Raw genomic sequence first — 21,078 nt, 5'->3', positions numbered from 1 at the left:
ACAGGATTAAACAGGGAACAGAGGACATGAAATCTCCTGGGTCATGTTTACTCCTTTGTTACTTGAGACACAGGAAGTAAACATTTCTTCTTAAACTGACAAAGCTCCACTCCAACAAGACAAAACCTGTAAGTCTTATTTAAAATTTGAATCAGTACAGCAGGTATCACGTATTTCATGCCAATTACAAACATGCAATATTTTAACCCAATCTGTATCTGAGGCAGCCCATTCCTCTGTCAAGAAGATAAACCACCTTGTGTTACTACAGCACTTAATGTGGAACCTTTGATAAACAGTACTTACATGTTCATCCTCTAAAAATTTGGGATACACATTTGTCTTTTTGGTCACTGAAAGGTGCTCTTTGAAAAGAGCATCCACCAGTCCAAGCAAGTGTAAAAGCTGCTTTAAGTCCTACAGTATTTGAAAGTTTCTCTCAAGAACAAAATGCAAACTAGTCAGAACCAGGCATTTCCCTTCCCTTCTATTCTTTTATATTATTGCTCCAGACTGCTGAGGATTTGCTATAACAGAAGGTATTCCTCAAAATCCGATTATACTGCCCTCTGCAGCACTACTTAAAAAGCAACATATGATCATAAAACCACTGACTTCTTCAAACTACTAGAGCTGTATTTGAAATTTCAAGTGCATTTAACATTTATATTTAAAACAAAAAACAAACTCCTCTTACTATTTTATTCTTGTAATGAAACAAAATGTCCTCTATTACATTTAGTTTTCTTAAGCAATGAACTATTGAACAAAGCTGATCAAAACCTTGTGTATCAGCCTAGAGCTGGTCCTTGCATAGCTCATCAAGCCAACCTACCCAATAAATCACACAAAGCACTCCTAATTCAGAGCTGTTGTTGCTAAATTATCTTCAGCATAAGCTATGCCAAAACTACAAACATCTTCCATATCATCAGGTCAAAAGAAGAGCAGACCAGCTATGCTAATAATGCAGTAGCAACCTTGGGCTTTTTCTGATATGCTCAAGTTTTAACAGCATTTTTCCCAGTAACTTCAGCAAACCATCTCCTGTCTGAAAAGAAACTTTGTGACCTCAAAGGCATTTTGCTCTTAAAGGTCCCATAAAGTCTTCCATGGTCTGTGAAACTATGGATGCACCCCTCACTCCAAATATCTTAAAGTTCAGACTGATTATAAACAATGTATTCAAAGTAGATTTCTTCAGGAGAAAAGCAAGCCAGCAGTCAATTAGCATCAGAATTAATAATTCCATTAAATGTTGGTAAACAACTGAAACCTGGAGCATTCACCCCAGTTTTCAGATGAACAAAGCCCAGAAAAATTTCAGTTTACCATACATTGCTATGACATTAATAGAGAGCAGTCACCTGAAACTAATCAGATATATGCTATAAAGAGTAACACGAGCTGCACAGTATTTCCCTTATACACAGTCTTTCTTATCAAGTGATTATTTCCCAGCACTTATTAATTTGAGAAAGATAATAGCAATTTTCCTCAGAGACCGAAGATACACAGTACTTAGAAAAGGTATTTTGTAAATATATATTTTGTAAATATACTTACACACTGCTTAACTATCTCCAAAATAGTTTTCTTTCTTCCAGACCATTTTACAGGTCACCTCCTGGCCTTTTTGATCCCTTCATGCTTTCTGAAAGGCAGGACTAACTGCCCTAGGAATTAGGAAAAGCTTGTGAATAAAGCAAGTCAACCTTAAACCCCCAGAGGAAGATAACTGGTTTTTTATTTCTAATGATTGCACACAAAATATCTTGTATTACTTTCTGAATATCAGTAAATTCAGGGAATTACACACAGGAAAGTGTGTTACTGTGTCTACCTTCATAAGCAAGAAAAGATTGAAGTCCTGTCCATTCTCAAAAATGAAAGCTTTGTCATATTAGCATTCTTAGAAGGCTCTTCAGAGGTCAGCCTAGACCACTTCAAAATGGTTATTCATTAGGGCTTAAAGAATTCTGATTGTGTAGCTGAAGACTATGGAAAAATACAGGGAGTTCATTATGGAGTTATAAGGAAAAAGAACTGTGTTCAATACCATCATATACATTTTTAAAACCTTAGAAAACCTGGAAAACAAGTAGTAAATACACTCACTATAGCTAGTTCTTTTACAGAATCTTTACAGGTCAGTTATAAAGAGCTGATACATTCAATAAGATTTTTCTTCATAATTTAAAAAAAAGGAAATATAACTAGGTTCAAAACAACTTTTTTCTTAAAATATCATAGAATCATACAAGTCAGAGAATGATCTGGGGTGCAAGAGACGTTAAAGATGATATAGTTCCAAACTCCCTGCCATGGGCTTGGACACAACCAGGCCAGGTGGCTCAAAGCCCCATCCAACATGGCCTTCAATGCTTCCAGGGCTGGGGCATCCACAGCTCCTCTGGGCAACCTGTTCCAGTCTCATCACTCTCACAATAAAGAATTTCTTCCTCTTACTTAATCTAAATATATCCTCTTTCAATTTAAAACCATTCTGTACTACATGTCCTTGCAAGAATTCCCTCTCCAGCTCTCTTTGTACCTTTAGGTACTGGACAGGTCTCTAAGGTCTCCCTGGAGCCTTCTCCAGACTGAACAACTCCCAACACCCCGAGCCTGTCTTCACAGCAGAGGGTCTCCAGTCCCCTGATCATCTTCATGGCCCCTCTCCAGAACTACTTCAACCAGTCCACATCCTTCTTATGTTGGGAGCCCCAGAGCTGGATGCAGCACTGCAGGGGGGGGGGTCTCACAAGAGCAGAACAGAGGAGCAGAATCCCCTCCCTTGCCTTGCTGCCCACATTGCTTGGGATGCAGCCAAGGACACACTAGGCTTTCTGTGCTGCCAGTGCATATGGCCAGGTCATGTCCAGCCTCTCATCCACCAGCACCCCCAAGTCCTTCTCCCCAGGGCTGGTCTCAGTGTAACAGCATTTGTTCTTTGCAGTCACAAAGGACACTATCACACACCAACAATTCATGCTAAATATATCAAGCTACAGGCCTAGTACAACGTGAGTCCATCTCATCACTCTACAGCCCAAACAGTCACCAGTATCAAATCACTCAGAGGTGTTCCAGAAAACAGCACTCAGTCTAGTACATCAAATGCTGTGCTATTCGGAAAATTATTAAGCTGCATCTACCTACTAACCCAGTGAATAAAAATGCCTGTTTTATGACCCCCTCCATAACCTCACACTTAGTTTGTCGTCCTCATCTTTAAATCTGTCCTGAGGTTACTGAAGATGTTTTGAGAATAACATACATCACACTTGGCTTATTATGTTTTCCACATAGGCATAAATTAAAATACTTATTAGAAACAAACTCAGAATCAATTCTATGGGGTCCTGACAGAAAAATCCAAAATATAAGTGACAGCAGGAACTATAGTGCCCCTCAGAACCATACCCAGAACCTTAAGTTACCTGTATTTGCTTTCTGGGCATTTTACTACCATGCACCTTTAGCCAGAACGTGTGGAACTAAGTCAATGCTTTAATGTCTACAAAGTAAATTTTACAAATGAGCAGTTCCACAAAAACAAACAGATGCAGGTGTATCACAAGTATTTTTTTTGCCTCACAAAATTAAACTCCTGGAGGGAGTTTAACATCAAAAGAGTTCACTCTTCTTTTAATTGTAAAAATGCCTACCTTTACTGGTGAAATATGAGAATGGGAAACAAATCCATGGACATTCTCAATCTGTGACAGATTCTTCTCTGATACATGAACCAGCTCTGGGCCCGTCACCTCATTGGCGATGTGTGGAGAGCTGTGCTCCTGGGGAGGTGTGTCTTCATCCTGATAGCGGTATTTCTGGAAAAAAAAAAAAAAAAAAGGTACAGAAAAAGATCAGTCCACCACAAAAATGGGAACAGATTATCCAGAAAACCTAAGTCAAACAGAAATAGTTATTCTTCCGACCTTGCTGACTTCAAGGCAATAAAATCTATAAATAAAAGTTTTAATTAGTATTTTTAGTTTAAAGACTGATCCTGTCCAAAAATGTTCCAGCCCTTTTAGTCTCACCTGGAATTACTGTGAAATTACCTAAACCCCAGTAGGGCTTACTGTGTCCAGAAGATGCAACTCAACATTTTCTAATGACATTCACACACTACTACTATATCCTGACTACGTACAGAGTTACTACTAGTTTACAGGGAAGGTATGTCACATCACTAATGGTACAGAAAAACCTTCTAAACACATATTCATTTTAAAGTTGGACAAAGTTATTCCTCTTACTGAAGAATATTTACAATAGAAGATATTCCTCTAGCATTTTTTATTGGGGATTTGGGAAGGGAAGGGGGCACACGCAAAAACACCAACACAAAAAAACCCCACACAAATTAGCCAAATAGTCTAAACTATTTGGTCAATTTAAACTAATTTCCTTTATAGAACAGCCAATACCTTTAGACAAAGCACAGAATTACCTTGCTTTTTTTCCTGAAACCAGAGACATTAGAAACAGGTATCTGAACATGCTTGAGTGCAAACAGGCTCTAGATTTCACTAATAAATATATGTTTAGATTATAAGGTGGATCGGTGCTTATAATAACATAGTGCATATGAAGTTTCATTAGATCAGTATGTTATTATTTTGATTAAAAGTGAAAAAAATGTTGTGGTAAAGAATTCTCTCCCCTAAAAAGCACTGACAAGGCCTACAAGCTTCTCAAAAAAAAACATTTTAAAAGTGAACTGCTAATTGGATTTTGATGCAATATTCAAGATTGATTTCACTGTTATTTGCAAAATATTTCCCAACTTGAAACTACTACAAAACACAGAATTAATGTTTAAAATACACTACATTAAATACTTACATGATAATGTTTCAAAACGCAAATAGAAGAGAAGGACACGAAGTGCATGAAATCATAATATCCACACCACTACTTATTCTAAAAGGTACCACACTATCCTTGCCCTTTACAGAAACTACTTTTCAGCAAAGTGCTTCAAGTGAAGCAAACTACTGCATCTTGTAACAGCTAATTCTCCATTGCAGTGGAAGTGTTTAGTGCTGCTTCACTGTGGAGCATCACCTCTGCAACACTGCCCCTTGGGTGAGGCAGCACATTCAAGTGACCTGGCTGGTCAAACAGGCACCACTCAACTCTGCCCCTTCCCCTCCTCTCCCAGGAGCTGCCAGCCCTTGAACAAGAATTCAGTCAGCTGTTCCAGTCATGCCAAGTTATTTCTGCTGCTAAATATGAAGCAAAGCCCCGTGCAAGTTCCCCTCCATAGGAGTCTAAAGATGTGATTTCACAGCACAGCCTGGCTCACTCAAGGGCAGCCACTGCCCAAAGGAGCAGAACCCCTTCAGTCGCTTTGGTCGAGCTGTACAACTTCATCCCCCTGCCCCTGGCTGGGAGCTCACATCCAACAGCAGATGGGGAGAGAGCTCAGCAAGCTAATCCAGCAGAATGTCCCTTCCCTCTTCCAGCAATACTGATTTTTCTGTAGTTCCCTGAAGTGGCTCATGACAAGCTGAGATGAGCAGCAATGCTGGTACAACAGGGAGAAAAGCAGGTAAAGAGTAGGGCCAACCCAGGAGCAGACCATGACTCTGCTTACAAGCAAGAGAATACAATCCTGCACCCAAACCCAGACCCCAAGGAGAACCCAGTTTACAAGAGCCATCTGAGCAATGGACACATCAAAGGAAACAAAAAGGTGTGGCAAAGCAGCTCTGAACTTGCAGCCAGACTGCCTCAGCTGTACACCTTGGAAGCTTCCCAGCAACCAATTAGGTAGTGGCCAAGCAATTTAGCTACTCTTTAAGAAGCTTTATGGACTGCTCTATAATTTATAACCATAATTTTAAGTCCAAAGCAACCAAGTACTAAACATTTAACACAGACTTCTGACAGAGACACTGCCCCAAAGGATTCTATTGCAAAACACAGGTGTGTCAAAATTAATTTAAAACATTTCTCTTCTGATGGAAGATAGTTAACAGGACATCTTGAGGCTAGATTATACCTTCAATGAGTTTTGAACTATCATCAAACTCTGTGGATTAAATTACTTATGATGTAAACTACTGGAAAATCCCTTTACTCTAAATAAACCAGTGCTAGTTTGCATGAGACGAGAAAATGGTCCCAACTGACCACAATAAAATCCCTGTTCAGGTCCACAACCTCCCTACTTCAGGTCCCAGGCCTGGCAAAATCAGACAGAAATAACAATGAATAAAGTATCTGCAACAATATTTAGGACTAACAAGGATTTTGTGGACATTTTATAGCACCATTTTTCAGAATGAAGATCACCTCCTCACAGTAAAAGCAAGGAAAAGTTTTAGGAAACATTCTGAAAAAGGTTCACTTGAGTCTGCCTAATCTCTTATCTGTATTTTAAAAAGAAGATATTTCGAACAGATTGATACATAAACTACCCCCTAGAGTTGTGGGTTTATATTTTTTCTAAAGATCCTCTCATAAGAAACCTTACTGAGACAGAAGTGAAAGGAAACTATTTAGGGAAAACTTAAACAATCCCATGTCCTAAACTCACAACCCATATTCATAGCACCATGCAACAGTTATTCTAGAGACTCAAGCCTTACAGAATGTCACATTCATGGATAGAAAATTAATTATGCTAGAACATCCTTAACTACAAGATGATCTAATGACAGAATGTGAAGCAGCAATAACTACAGTTCTCTTCAAAATGAGATGTGCATCAAAATCCAGTCCATACTAGATGTACATATCAGTCCACTACCTTATGTGAAAACAAATTTGAAAGCACAATAATGTATCTTCTCTACACACAAAGAAAAAAAAATCAGTGCTAAAACATATTTAATCTGAGTGAATGGACAACTAAAAAAAATAAATGTTCGTGAGTTAACTTCTTAAACTCACTTGCCTTCTCCAGACTTTAACCCTCCTCCCTCACCAGCCATATGACTCCCAAGTTACTGCACACTTCAAACAACAAAACCAACAAACCCTGGGGAAACACAGTCTGACTTATACAGTCTGTCCCTGGGTTAGTTTTAATTTTCACTGTACAAGTCCAACCATGTTTTGAAAGGGGTTAAGAATAAGTGAGGACTTCAATATGTAAATCTAATCATTTGAATTCACTAAATATACTGAAGCTTACAGGGCCAGACACCTCCTCTGCTGCAGTATGAACAGGCAGCTGATCAAACAGAGTGACTTTAGACTGTCTGCACTCGATTCTTCAAGTTTAAATACTTGCCCTTGTTCAGTCACTGCTTCACTTTACAAGTCAAAACTAAATCTGAAAGGACCCTTCAAAAGATCATTTCAGCGACTGAAGTTACTGTGAAACACTTTGACATGCAACAACATAATCTCCACTCCTGCATAAAATGACTAGGATGCAATGTCAAAAGCAAATGGGTAGAAAAATCTAAATACTTACAGTTCTCCTCACATTTCCCCAAAGCCAACTCTGATGTCCAGATACCAGTCAGCAGAAAATAACTTCCAACCACTCTAATAACAAAAGCAACCCTACAGACAATTTTTGCATAATCTTGCTAAAACAAAGCTAATCCAAAATGAAGAATATATTAAGATGCTAACACCTTTTGTAAAATCGATCTTTCCTGTAGCCTAGTGGAAGTGCTTAGGAAAGTAACAGTGCCTTCCTCATGAAGGGAAAAAAAGAATGGACACAAAACTAAAGGTATGCTCCACTACTGCAGAACTAAAGTCACCTTGAAAACTTTTTCTTTGTAAAAACAGACAGACTATGCAAGCCAAATAAAATCTCTTTGCAGGTGAACAGCAATTCACACTCAGAAGCTGAAAGCCTGTGAATAACAAAAGAAACTTCAGTAATGTAAGAAAAGAGGATGATAGTGTTTGTGTCTTTTTAGAACTTCTTCACTGATCATAAAATAGGACATTCAGTATTATTTTCAATTTAGGCTTCAACATACAATAAACAGAATGACTTGAAATACTGGGAGGGGTTTTTTAATCTTTGGGTTTGCTTATTTAAACACAAGTTCGGTACTCTGAGTAACTAACTTAATTCTCAAATAAAAGCACTAAGTTTTCTTTTAATAACTACAGTTATGACAAAGACATAAGGCATTTCAACCTCCTTGGACAGTTTCAGTTTGACATTGTATCTTGAATAAAACTGCTTATAACATGCTTATTTAGGTCACAGCGTTCCATCATATGTCAAAATGCCCAGCCTGTGTTAAATGTAAGTATTTATGTAATGACTCATGCCATGGACATCCACAAACAATAAAACAAGTTAAGGTAAGTATATACATTTACAAAAACTCTAGGAATATTTATAGTGAGGTTCACTTGTCCCAGAAGGCCAAGGAAAAGAAACTAAAGAAGGAACAGTCAGATTGTGAATGTTCTTTTCATGTGCTCAAAAAGGAAAACTGAAGATTATTTCATGTGATTACTTGTCTGAGATTGTTTCTTTATGTGAAGGACTGGTATAGGTAACCCTGCATTACTGTTTCACACTGTCATTTAAATATTGACTCTTTCAATATTCAAAAGCTGTATCTTCCCAAAGGACATGAGTATTTTACTTTTAGTACTACGCAGCACTACAACTTTTATCCAAAAATTGACGAGTGCCTGGTGCAAAATCTCTCTGCACTACCAGAAAGTCACTATTTAAAAAGAAACCCTTCAGTTTATTTGGGATGCAGGTAGTACAGAGGTAGTACATAGGTAGCAGAGAGCACCCACTCTGGATTAACAGCAATACACGTTTATCCTGGAGATAACTAAAGCCTGTGCATAAACAGTCCAAGACATTTTAAAGCACAACCTTGCTGAATTAACGGCGCTCAGGAAGCCGGGGGTCTGCTCTGCCAGGCGCACTGAGGAGCCGTGCAGGCGAAGGACACTAATGAAGGCAGTGATGAGGAATTGTGCCGGCAGGGATTCGGAGGCGGTGTGACCCCCTCTCACCCGCAGCGCTCTCGGGCGGCCGCCCCCCGCCCGCCAGCGCCGGGGGAAGGTGCGGGGCTGGGGAAGGTGCGGGGCTGGGGAAGGTGCGGGGCTGGGGAAGGTGCGGGGCTGGGGAAGGTGCGGAGGGGCCGCGTCGCGGGGAACCGCCGCCATCGCTCAACCCCGGCACAACATGCCCAAAGTGGATGCTGGATGTTGGCTGGATATTTTTAGTTTGCTCTTAAAGTGAACAGCATCCCTGCTCTGCAGCTCAGCGGGCAAATTCCAACCCGAGAGTATTTTCATTCTATGGCTTTCCTCCCAAGTTCACTGTTATAAATAAGGAAAGGGGGCTGCAGTTCCACAAAAAAAGAAGGAAAGAAATCTTAATGTTATATCAAATAGTTTCAAAATTGTATCAATAAATAGATACATATTTTCAACCGAAAAATGCTCTGAACGCAGGAAGGATAAGCAGATTCAAAACAAGACACAGTCTGCCTCCTGGAAATAAAGCATTCAACTAAGTTTTGTAATATTTACACTATCAGAATAGCCATAAAAATTTTGACTCCTCCCTCCCAACCTGGGTGACATTTATTCAACATCCACATTTTGTGATACATATATATTTAAATGTATCACACATGCATATATTTGTGTATATGTGTACATACAACTGATCCCACTTAACAAAATAAAATCCAGTCAAAAATTTTTTTCCTTAAAATAACCTACACTGACATGGAAACAATATGTAAAGTAAGTTTTAGAGAGAAAGATTTCCAAATCTCTGTCTCAAAAGTAACTTCATACACATATCCCTTTAATTTTAAAGGGGCTTTCCAGCAGTTAACATTCTCATCATATCCTTGACATTGCATGTTAATTTTACTGAAAAAAGCATTTTTGATGTGACACTGAATATATTTGTTTACCATTCTGAGGATTACCAAATTATATATGTTTTATTACTCTGCAACCTAAACAGTTGATGTAGTCCTAAAATGACTAAATGCCCGAGGGCACTGTTAAACCCAAACCTGCCACTAACAATTGCTTCCATCAATATGATGTTAGGAGGCATTTCCAGCCCTGCATCTCAGTGCAAGTCTCCTGTGTATTTAATTCTCTACAGCTGAAGAAAATGAAAGCCAAGTGCAATAAACTGATTACATGATGATTAATGCTGATTAATGGAGAATGACGACATTTTACATGCGGCATTCAGTAAATTCAAAATGTTGTTCAAAGGGATCTCTAAACAGTAGGCATGATAATTCATTACTACTGTCACCATCACTAAGAGCTCGGATAATTGAGTAAGGCATGGAACAAAATACACACTATTTTACCAGAAATTTAAGTTACAGTTACATTAGACACAAAGGCAATCAACCATTAAATGCAGCTTACATTTCCAGGAAAGTCCTTTTATAGACCCACCTTACATCCAAACATTAAAGATATTGTGTTGTTCGTACATGCTACTTTACAGTGGCATAGCATCGGAGAAAAACAATCCAAGTTTTTAATGCTAGGAGACATTTTTTCAGACCCTGTGCACTTCAATCGATCCGTGACTGAGATTCCAGAAAAATGCCTCTGTAAGCGCTGCTTGCTGCCTGTCTTTGACATTTATTCTAGGTCCATAGTGTTCAAAAATAAGCCTTTATATTAAATAGGTTGAATCCTTCAGGAAAAATTTTGCTTCACATTAGAAACCAGACCTTATAAAAAATGCAAAGAAAAAATCCTGTGTCCATTTTTAAAATTTTTGAGTCAGCTTTATCTTTAATTATGTCAGTGCCAGCTCCAAGTGACAACTGTCTCACGGCCCAAAGTAACACTCGGATCCTCTCAGCCAGAACCTCGGGTTAGATCCAAGGCAGCTCCACCTGCTGCAGTGCAAGGACTGCTATCTCCTCCATGAAAACAGGAGCAACTCCAGCAGAGCCACTGCTCAGTGTGTGCTGGTTGCTTAGGGGAGGGGCGAGATGTTGCAGCAAGGGACTCGTTACACGGCCCGATAGAGATAAACCCAACGCTCCCTGCAAGGTGCTTTCGCACTGCACCAATGAGCATGTGAAAGCCCATTTGAAAATCAGCTGTGGGTAATTATAAAACCGGGGACGTCGTAAGCCTAACAGCAGGGAATTTGCTGATCTGCAGTTTACACTAGCTTTTTCAAGGAAGTGTCAGCAGACCACAAAATGAATGGCTCTGGGATATTTAATCCTCATTTTCAAACATTAAAAATTCAAGGTTATTTGACACGTCAAAAAAATGGTTTTTAACTGCTGAGTAAAATTCCTAATGGTCTACCAAAAGCAATAAAGAAATGGCTACAGAAATACGTGAATATTCTCCAACTTCAACACACAATGAAATCAGAAGCTGCTATTTTCCCCCCAGTTACCACTATGAAATCTGAACAATCTGGACTATGCATCAATTAGATTATGAAGAGCTCTTGGTAAAGCATTTTAAACAACCATACATGTGAACACTTAAACAAAAGAGTTTGAAAAAAAACAAAGCTTTTTTCCTTAGAACTGAAGTAAATACTGTCCTAGTCTCCTTAAGATTTGTTGTTGTTTGTTGTGTGCTAACAAGTCTAAGATGCAAAATTATTTTTAAAATGTTCTGTTTGGTTGTTTGTTTTTTTTTAACCAAGCTCTATAGGATTCAAACTTTATTTTCTTTTTTACAAGTACAGGAGTCCCTGCAGGATTTTAATCTATTTATATATTTTAATAAATTGCATCACAGACCTTGATGAAAAACATGTCCTTTGCAATTACTCTGCTCTTGTATCATAAGCTAACCAGCCTTTGCAAAAAAACTTCAATGAAATAACATTAGCCATCATTTCTATTTTTTAGAAGTGGTATTGTAAAAAACCCTCTTTAGGACATGACTGTTCACTTAAGTTTACACCTGTACCAGCCTTTCCAGCCTTTAGTCATCTCCCTTCTACTTTATTTGGTTTACCCGATAAGCATCCCCTGAGGTAGCAAGTTTAGTGTAGTGTAAAATTGCATCCACACTTCCAGCTCAGAAACGAGTAACTTCATGAATTATACTGAGACAGTCATCTTTATATAAATGTGCAGATTGATGAAACCAAAACTAAGGCATGATGTCTGGAGAAAAATGTGTAACTCAGCCCACAGTAAACCTCAAAATAAACTCCATTTGCATGAGGACCTCTTTCTTGGTAGACTATCCAAGGATCACTGATGACAGCATTTCCATATTCATAAGCAGTTTTCTTTCCAGTGACCTACAATTTTTCACCAAATAGCCTCAGACATCATTTCCCACAGAAGGTCATTTTCTGCATGTGAGTACAGCAGTAGGGGCAGGGCCAAAGAAAAATATCTAACACTCAACTTGATTGTCATGGAAAAAGAAACAAAGGCTGTAAAAAAAAAATACACCTTTATCTAGCTAAATTAGATTATGTTTTCTTGCAAGAACATTCAAATCCAAGGGTAGCCCTAAGTAAAATAGGATGATGGAACAACTAAAACCCCTTTATGTTCCTTCTGCAGGCTGGGGGACACAGTAAACAGTCTCCTGTCTGAAGCAGCAGGGCAGAGCACAACTGAGCACATACTCAAACAACACATGTGAAATAGGAAACACTGCACAAGGGGAACACAGTCACAGAGAACTGTCTCTTGCCAAACACAAGAATGTTCCTATCCCACAAAACAACCTTTTCTATGCACCACGGATCAACAATCCGTCTTACTTCCATACTTCTAATCACACTGTAATAAGATAATTTCTCACTGAAATAATACACAGTCTAACGCATGGCAATTTCATGACAACAAATAAAGTCAAAGTGCCAAAAGCATTTCTTGAATGTTGCAGAAATAGCTTTTTGTGATGCAGAAAATATAAGCTCTAATGTGCCATGGGCATAGAAGAATCAATAAGAGGAAGACAGAGTCTACACATCTACAAAGGATTCCATCAGTAAGATACAATAAAGAAGAGAAAGCTTAAGTAACTTCAGGCAATTACATCTACATTGTTGATGAAGACCACATAAACCATCTGAATCTTTCAGCCATATATTTGCAGCTGTAGATAAATAAATTGGTTACACTGCAAAATTGCCTTGGCCTCTGTACAAATGAAACCTTTTACATCTGGCTGCCCACAAGATTAAAAATACAATATTTAAGCTTGTAAAATTAAAATATATTCTTACATATTTTTCTGACTGAAGCCAGAGATTTAACTGTAATGAAGGTTTCACTTGTTTAAAACAATTATTTGTGCTCAAAGGTTTTTTTAAAGAAATAGTTGTGAACATAAATCTTTCTGAAATATGAACATATATTATCATATAGAGAAACATATGAAACAGAATATTTCAAAGTCTACTTCTGAACTCCAAGGAAATGTATCCCCACTAAACAATTCAAATTGAAGGTTGAATTGACATTTCAAAACACAAAAACCAATGTATTAACACAAGGACTAATCTGTTAATAAGAATATGCCCTTAACTCTCTAGCTACCTATCATTACTTATTCCCCATTTATCAGTCTGTATTTTGTATTATCACATAAAAGCTTGGGTTCCTACTGTCAGAGACCACTGTTTCCATGTTTCCTCAAAAGTGTTCCCAGTAAGAGTGACTGGTTTCATTCTTACAAAAACACTACATAAAAATGAATTGCCTTTATTTCAGGTTTTGTTTGAATGTTTACTTGGCAATAATCCATCTTTATGTACAGCTCCCATGTGCACAATAAAAATATCCACATCATTATGATCCTTAATTAGTAACCAAGACTCATTGTGTTATCATAAAATAAGGAAGCTCCTATCTCCAGGTCTCCCTGAGCACTTTGAATATTGGATAGAGAGAAACAAGAGCTCTGCAGTATCAAAAAAACCCACACTGTAAGACTTTCACAGAAACTTAATGCTTCAGTTCAGCACTTGCCAACTCTTGTTGATTGAACACACATAGTACCAGTTTCATCGATCCGTGAGTTCCACCTGTATCCTCAATACAACACAGGTTAGGAAACAGCAATCTCATAAGCAGTAAGACCTGGAGCTTGTAATAAAATGAGTAGTGAAGGTCTAACTTGACAAATGTACCAACTGTTCAGAGTGCCAAACCCAAGGGGAAAAGGCTATATTAGCCTTCATATTTCTTCAGACAGAACATGTCCCTTAAGTATCACTGCAGGCACCTGTCAAGCTGGCAGGACTCAAGTTTTGGTCCCTCTTTCCCAGAAGCCTGACCTGGTAGATTTCTGGGATACTTAATACGATCAAATTAAAAAAACAAAAAAGCTTATCAGAATTATTTATATCCAATAAACTTCATTTAACCTCTGCTATGCATAATCACAGTCTGTAAGGTCTTCAAAGAGTACACAGAATTCCAAAATCATAAAGAGCTCTGCAAAAAAGCTTGGATACTAGTTTAAGATTACCTTACACCAATAGAGAGCTCTAATGTAATGGCTGTAATCATTTCTTACCCAAGGAGTAGTAATTTTATAAGCGTTTTCTATAAGGCAAATGAAATTTGAACACTAGTTTGAGAACAACTGATGTCTGATGCAAACTGCATCCATCAGCGCCCAGGAAGCTCTTTGGCTCTGCAGTTCTTGCTCCCTGAAGTATCAGATGACCATCCAAGCCAATTCTGAGAGTAGCCAAGAAGTGTCCTGCTTGTTTCTGCATGCTCCTAAACTACCAGAAAAATCATTTGCACAGTTCTTTTGGGCAAAGAGGTTTATTTACTGAAAACACTATGAGCTGGAAATTCCCCTTCTAATGGGCATCTTTAACAGGATTCCATACCTTAGGAGCACCTTTTTGTGAGCTTGGCAAGTAAACATGTTTGCAGAACTGAAACCAGCAGCCATTGCTGCACCTCCAGTTCAGAATGCTGATGTGTATCTGCCCTTCTTAAGAAGCTTAATACTCTCATATACAAAATTTGCAGTGCCCACTCAATCTGACCCATATGTGCCCAAAATAATCATCACTGAACTCTCTCAAAAATTGAGATTCCTTTCTATTGTTTTGACCCCAACAATAGAAAAATATTTTCTGGAACAATTAGCATATGGTAAATACAGCTGTCTGTGTCTTAAGTTTCCAAAACCTTGAAGAATACCACAGCCTCATTAACTTCAGAAAGCAGGTGACATGTTACTTGGGAAAGAAGAATCTGATTAATAGTTGCTTTCTTTATTTTTTTAAACTTGACCCACAATGGCATTTAAGCCCAGAACAGGTCCTATGAATAGAAACTTTTCAGTGGGTGTTTGTGATTTTTCTCCCAGTTTATTCCAAGCCTTAAATTGTTACGTATAAGACAGATCTGGGACATCACTCTGATGAAGTCCTTCATAAGCCTTGATAAGTCAAGCCAAAAAACAGTCAAGAATGTCTCCCTTCCCAGCTGAGTGACCATCACTATGGGCATCTGTATAAGCTTGCTTCTGGAGTTCTTTTCAGTCCAAAACAGAGAAGGAAAACATAATGCCACACTGGAGAAAAAAAACCAGATGTGTCTGCATTATTATGTTCTCTATATGCAAAAATAATCAGGCTTCAAAATATGAGCTGACAGACTGAAGAGCATTCAGAAGCAAAACTTCACAAAACTTTCCCGACAATTACCACTGCGTATTCCAAGTGTGATTTCAAAGATAATTAATCATATCATTCATCTGTCAGTTGCTGTCTCTTAGTAATTCTACCACTATAGGTTAACTTCAGCCAAATTGACTGGAAGGATAGAGGTCTCTGAGGACATCAATCATGTGCAAGTTTCTTAGCGTAGGTAGCAGGCAAGAGAATAAATATCAAAAAATCCCCACCAAAGGAAGGGGGAACAGCAAGAGGATAAGGCTGTCTCAGCAACAACAAGCAGAGTTTACATAATGAGAAAGAGATCAAGAATATCAGAGGGGAGAAAGTCTAGTAAAATGGCATATAGTAGCTTATATTAAAATAGTAGCACACCTTGACAAAAAGGTCATGCTTTCTAAGGCAGGTATGAGGCCATTTCATGTTTCAGAATTAAAAAAGCCTGGAGTGGAATCTCTTCCCCTTTTTCTGATGTTTTGGAATTATTTTAGCACTACTGGAGCCCGTTTTACATCTTTAGTTGCCACACAAGAAGTTCCTGAGAATTAGAGAGGTCATTGGCTAGTACGACTAGTATGAAAGCCAAAACTCAATGTTATTTTTTCCTAGCTGGAAGCCACAAAAGTCAGGAGAATATCTTCAAAACACACTAGGAAATGACTGAAAATAAATTGTTCCTTTTGCAATACTCGAAGTTTGATCCATTAAAGACATTGTACATGCAGCAGATTGGCATCTATCTGACCTCGTGTTACATTCACTGCAAAAAATTAATTTTGTTATATTGGCAACACCTATGTGAGGAAAAAAAGTTATTGTATTCTGAATAGACTGTACTGTGATTAGAATACAACTCAACTAGAAAATTCCTAAAATCAAAATCTACTACATTGCTTCAAGCATATTTAACATGTCTAGAAACAGCCTGTGGTAGGCTGAGCCTGGATGGCAGGTATGCCCCTACCCAGTTGCTCACTCACTCCCCCCAAGAGGGATGAAGGAGAGAATCAAAAAGGCAAAAGGAAGGGGAGAAACCTCATAGGTCAAAATAAATAAGTGAAAGGGGACATTAAAAACAAACAAACAAACAGAAAACCAACCAACCACACATAAGCAAGGCAAGCCAAATCACCAACCACCAGCAGGTTAATGACCAACCTCAGCAACAGCTACTTCCAGTGTTATTGCTGAGCAAGATGTTAAGGTATATGAAGTATCTTTTGGGTCATTTTGGGTCAGATGCTCCAGCTGTATCCCCTCACAACCACCTGCCCACCCCTAGCCTTCTCACTGGGGCAGCAGAGTGAGAAACAGAAGAGGCCCTGACATGGTGTGAGCACTATTCAGCACTAACTGAAACACCGGCGTGTTTCTCACAGTCTAAAACACAGCACCATATGGGCTGCTGTGAAGAAAATTAACTCCATCCCAGACAAACCCAGTACCAGCCTGACCTGAAAAGTCCTTTAAAATTAACAACTATGAGATCTTTGCATTCAAAAAAATACTGCTGAAATCACTCTTAGAGTAAAAGTATGTGATTAATCTAAAGTTGCCTTTGATGTGTTGCTTTCATCTGTCCATGCAGGAGAAAAAAGTATTCACATTTAGCCCTAGATGGTCCATTCAACTCTCAGAAAGATTTCTAGTGAACACCAGACACCAAATCCCAAAGATTAAACTGATAAACTATAGAAGTCCAATAAGTAACAGGCCTTCTGAAAAAGCCAAAAGCTTAACACCCTTGTCTCATGTCTTCTTTACACCCTCAATGAAGCTTCCACACAGCCTGAATTTGAAATGGGTGGACTCTAATCTGAAGCGATAAAGATTAGCAGCCAAGCAAGGTTAGACTGTCAAGGCCATACTCAGTGGGAAAAACTGAATCCAGCAGGGTGTGATTAGCTGGAATTGTTCTCCCCAGTGTCAAGACCAGGCTGGAGCAAGGATCTAAATTATCACTCTGGATTACTCCCTGTAGGACCCAGGCTGACTAGGCTAAGCACATCCTCCAAAACAAGGTTTTCCTTAAGCACCTATTGGGCTGAAACACAAGGCTAGTTTGATTCAGGCTGTCATGCAGGAACTATTGGACGGGGAGTGTGATGGGAGGGAAGAGGGACATCTTTGAGGCTTATTCCAGTATGGATAACATATGAAGATCCTTCAGCTCTTGCAGGATTGCTCAGAATCTGAGTCATCCCATCTTTTTGAAAGAGCTTCTTTAGGAGTGCAGTTTTCAGTAGGGAATACCTTCTAAATGGTCCATGCAAAGTAGCCAAGGAAAGTAGATCTGCTGCTGAATAACTCTCAAAGCATTAATCAAGCATCTCTGCCTCCACTGGAAAAATAAGGGCACACTGGTAAAAAACAACTGAAAATGAGTGAGAGAAAATATATTAATAATACATGTCTTTTATCTGGCGAAGCCTCACACTACTTCAGATTCATTTCAATAGCTGTTCATGTTGCTTAATACGACATGAAGAAAAGACTGCAATTTGACATATTTGGTGCTACATCAAAGCAGCAGAGCAGAAAAGAGTAGAGGCTAACAACCTCTCATAGCCAGTGGAGATGAAGTGCTTCAACAATAATAACTGTTTCTGCAGACAGTGAGAAGGCTCTTCTCAGAGACAAGCAAATCAGTCATCCAGTCCTGCTGTTTCAAAAACAGTGAAAACGGATCACATTTCAATTATAAAATAGTCTACTGAGCTCAGGACAGAACCCAGACAGCAGTGCTGTTCTGTGGGTATTCCAGTACCTGCCATACATTTCTGAGTACCCAGAGGACTGTCACTAGGTTCTAAAGGAAACAACTGTTTTCAAAAAGATTTTTTCATACAAAGTTGGTACCATGCTTAAAGGAGAAATGCCAATAGTGTGTCTTATGTCATTCCAATGAATCTGAACTTTTCAAAAACAAAGATGACACCTCCCTCTAAATGGGAAAAAATTCATAATGCTACTTTTTGACTCCAAGGGATAAAAGAATTTGCTGGCCATGCACTGATACAGGGAATAACAGCTGTACAGAGATACATCTAATAGTCATGTGGGACAGCAGCCTGGGTGAAAGCCATGAGCAGTTCAGGGTAGGAGACAATTCTGCTGATAAGTATCACTTCTCTCCAGTTCTTCTAGAAAGGAAAAAGTATTTCTCAAAGTATTTTTGCTGCTGTTAGCACATTCGTTCTCCTATGTAGTGCTCATTAATATGTTAGCCAGTGCAGTAACACATTCAGAGCTTGCAAATAAGGAGAAAATAAGTTAATTAACGAGTTGAAAAAAAGGGTTAGGGGGTGAGGGTGGTCTTATAGCTTTCGAAAACTGAAAACACAAGTTACAACTTAATCGCCATGACAGAACAGCTTAAGCGAGAAGTGTAAAGACTTATGAACTGAAGCTCCACAAAGGAAGCTCAAATCACATTTTCTCAGAGCAGGTTAAATTATCTTAATGTCAGTGAGCACAAATTAAAACACTTATTCTTACAGTAAAAATCACTGTCAAAACAGAGCCAAACTTTGCTAAGAATTCAAGTAGTGATGCTTTACACACTTGATTATTACCAATTACCCTGACCATAGCTTACTCCAGTCTACCTTGGTTACAAATGCTTTCACAATCTGCTCCTCCACTCCTCTGAAACATCATAATTTGATAGAAGGTACAAGGAACAACCCTTCCAATAGCAAAAAACATAGCAGTAGTGTTGAGGTATAAATGAGGTATAAATATGCTCCAAGAAAACTTCAGAAACAGGTAACAAATATTTGTTACCTATTACCTCACAACTATTAAAGCATAAAAACTGTGCGCTTTTTAAGCTTGAAATGTTAGCAGCCTAAATCAAATTTAACTTTGATTTAGATTTGTATCCACAGTTTATGAATCAAACCTTCAAAATATTGATCCTGGACTCAGTCCTACTTATCGACCCCAGAGCTTCTGCATATTAATAAATGTTTCTAAACCACAGTGCTTCAGCAGGAATCTAGGGCAACACAGGCACCAGTCCTTAAAAAACACCAGCAGCTGTTGGCAAACTAATTGCACAACTGTTCAAAACAGAGTATTTCTTCTTAGTAAGTTTTAGCGAGATGCAATAGCTTGCTACAGAAAATAGTGCCCTACTTCAGCTTTGAAATGACTTCAGTTAGGACCCAAATACCTGAGTGAATGTGACAGCATGTTAAAGCTCATGTAGGTCATTCTCCCCTTCTCTCTCCCCGTGTTGCCTTAAAAACATCTAGAAAATAGTACCTTAACTAAAATTATAGAGGGGTTTTTAAACCATCAAGTAGAGCAAAGCTATTAGCTCAAAGTTAGAGTTCCAATTTTCAAAAAGAAACTTATAGAAAGCCAGAAATTATTATTTCTCTGTATAATTTTGAGATACTCACAAATCTTGCCTATTGGAGACATTTCTGATCATCTCATCTGATAAAAATAGACACAAAAATTAGAAAAGTACAGGGAATAACAGGAAAGGTAAAGGTGCTCAGTGGCTTCCATTTGAGAAGACTTAACTGCCAAAGCTCTTCACCTTATGAAGCAAGCAGTTGAGTTGGAAACATGACACACAGTCTTTAAAAAGATGAATGGCAGAGGAGAGGCATACAAAATGCAACTACTAACTATTTAAGACAATACAGGCATTAGTAGACAATTAAACTACCCCACAGATGTTTGAAAGCAAATGCAGAACTCATTGCCACGGATATCAAATGTTCAAAAAGGAACAACAAAATAGCAAATCAACAGAGATCTAATAAAAATGTGTAAGTGTAATCACTATCTCAGGAAATCTTTCACATGCAGCCTGCTGGAGTGGGACAGCAACTAAGTGAGCACTTGTCCTTCATTTACAGTCATAGAATAGAATCACTAGGGTGGGAAAAGACCTCAAAGATCATCAAGTCCAACCATTAACCAGACACAACTGTGTTCACCACTAAACCATATCCCCAAGTGCAACATCCACATGCCTTTTGAACACTTCTGGGGATGTGATTCCACCACTCCCCTGGGAAGCCTATTCCAATGCCTGACCATCCTTTCAGTGAAGAACTTTTATTACCATTTAACCTAAGCCTTAAGATGAATTGCCAGTCATAGAATATCCTGAGTTGGAAGGGACCCACAAGGATCACCTACAAATCCAACGCCGTTTTTAGGGCAGTCCTGTACTCTGAAGGATTCAATTTGCATCCCCTACTACTACAACAGCAGATCAACTCCAGGCTTCCCTTGGGCATCTTTAGTACTGGTTAGAGACACACTGATATAACGACAAACAGGAACAACAGAAAAGGAAATGGGAAAGGGAATGAAAATTACAAAAGGTTTAATGCACTGTATTGCCAGGTAATGTGTACAAAAGCCATACAACACAGAATTCAGGTCAGAAAGTTTTCACATTTTTTGTATGTTTATGGATTGCTGAGGACACAAAAGTTTAAATTAAGAAA

At 38.6% G+C, this 21,078-nt stretch overlaps 1 protein-coding gene across 22 annotated transcripts in view; it reads right to left on the bottom strand.

Annotated features, from left to right (window-relative positions):
• The window catches only part of DLG1 (discs large MAGUK scaffold protein 1), a 142,435-nt gene that overhangs the window by 87,107 nt on the left and 34,250 nt on the right, over window positions 1–21,078 (bottom strand). For 20 of the 22 annotated variants that reach the window (XM_064666304.1, XM_064666306.1, XM_064666307.1 and 17 more), the window contains one exon: window positions 3,672–3,836. In XM_064666304.1, coding sequence (XP_064522374.1) covers window positions 3,672–3,836 — 165 coding nt within the window. Of the gene's footprint in view, window positions 1–3,671; window positions 3,837–10,401; window positions 10,895–21,078 lie in introns of those variants that run through there. The other 2 variants (XM_064666318.1, XM_064666325.1) reach the window with 2 other exon arrangements.

This window comes from Pseudopipra pipra, chromosome 10 (assembly GCF_036250125.1).
Source record: "Pseudopipra pipra isolate bDixPip1 chromosome 10, bDixPip1.hap1, whole genome shotgun sequence".
Taxonomy (NCBI): Eukaryota; Metazoa; Chordata; class Aves; order Passeriformes; family Pipridae; genus Pseudopipra; species Pseudopipra pipra.
The sequence above is the reverse complement of the archived record's forward strand: the minus strand, read 5'-3'. Positions and strand labels throughout refer to the sequence as shown.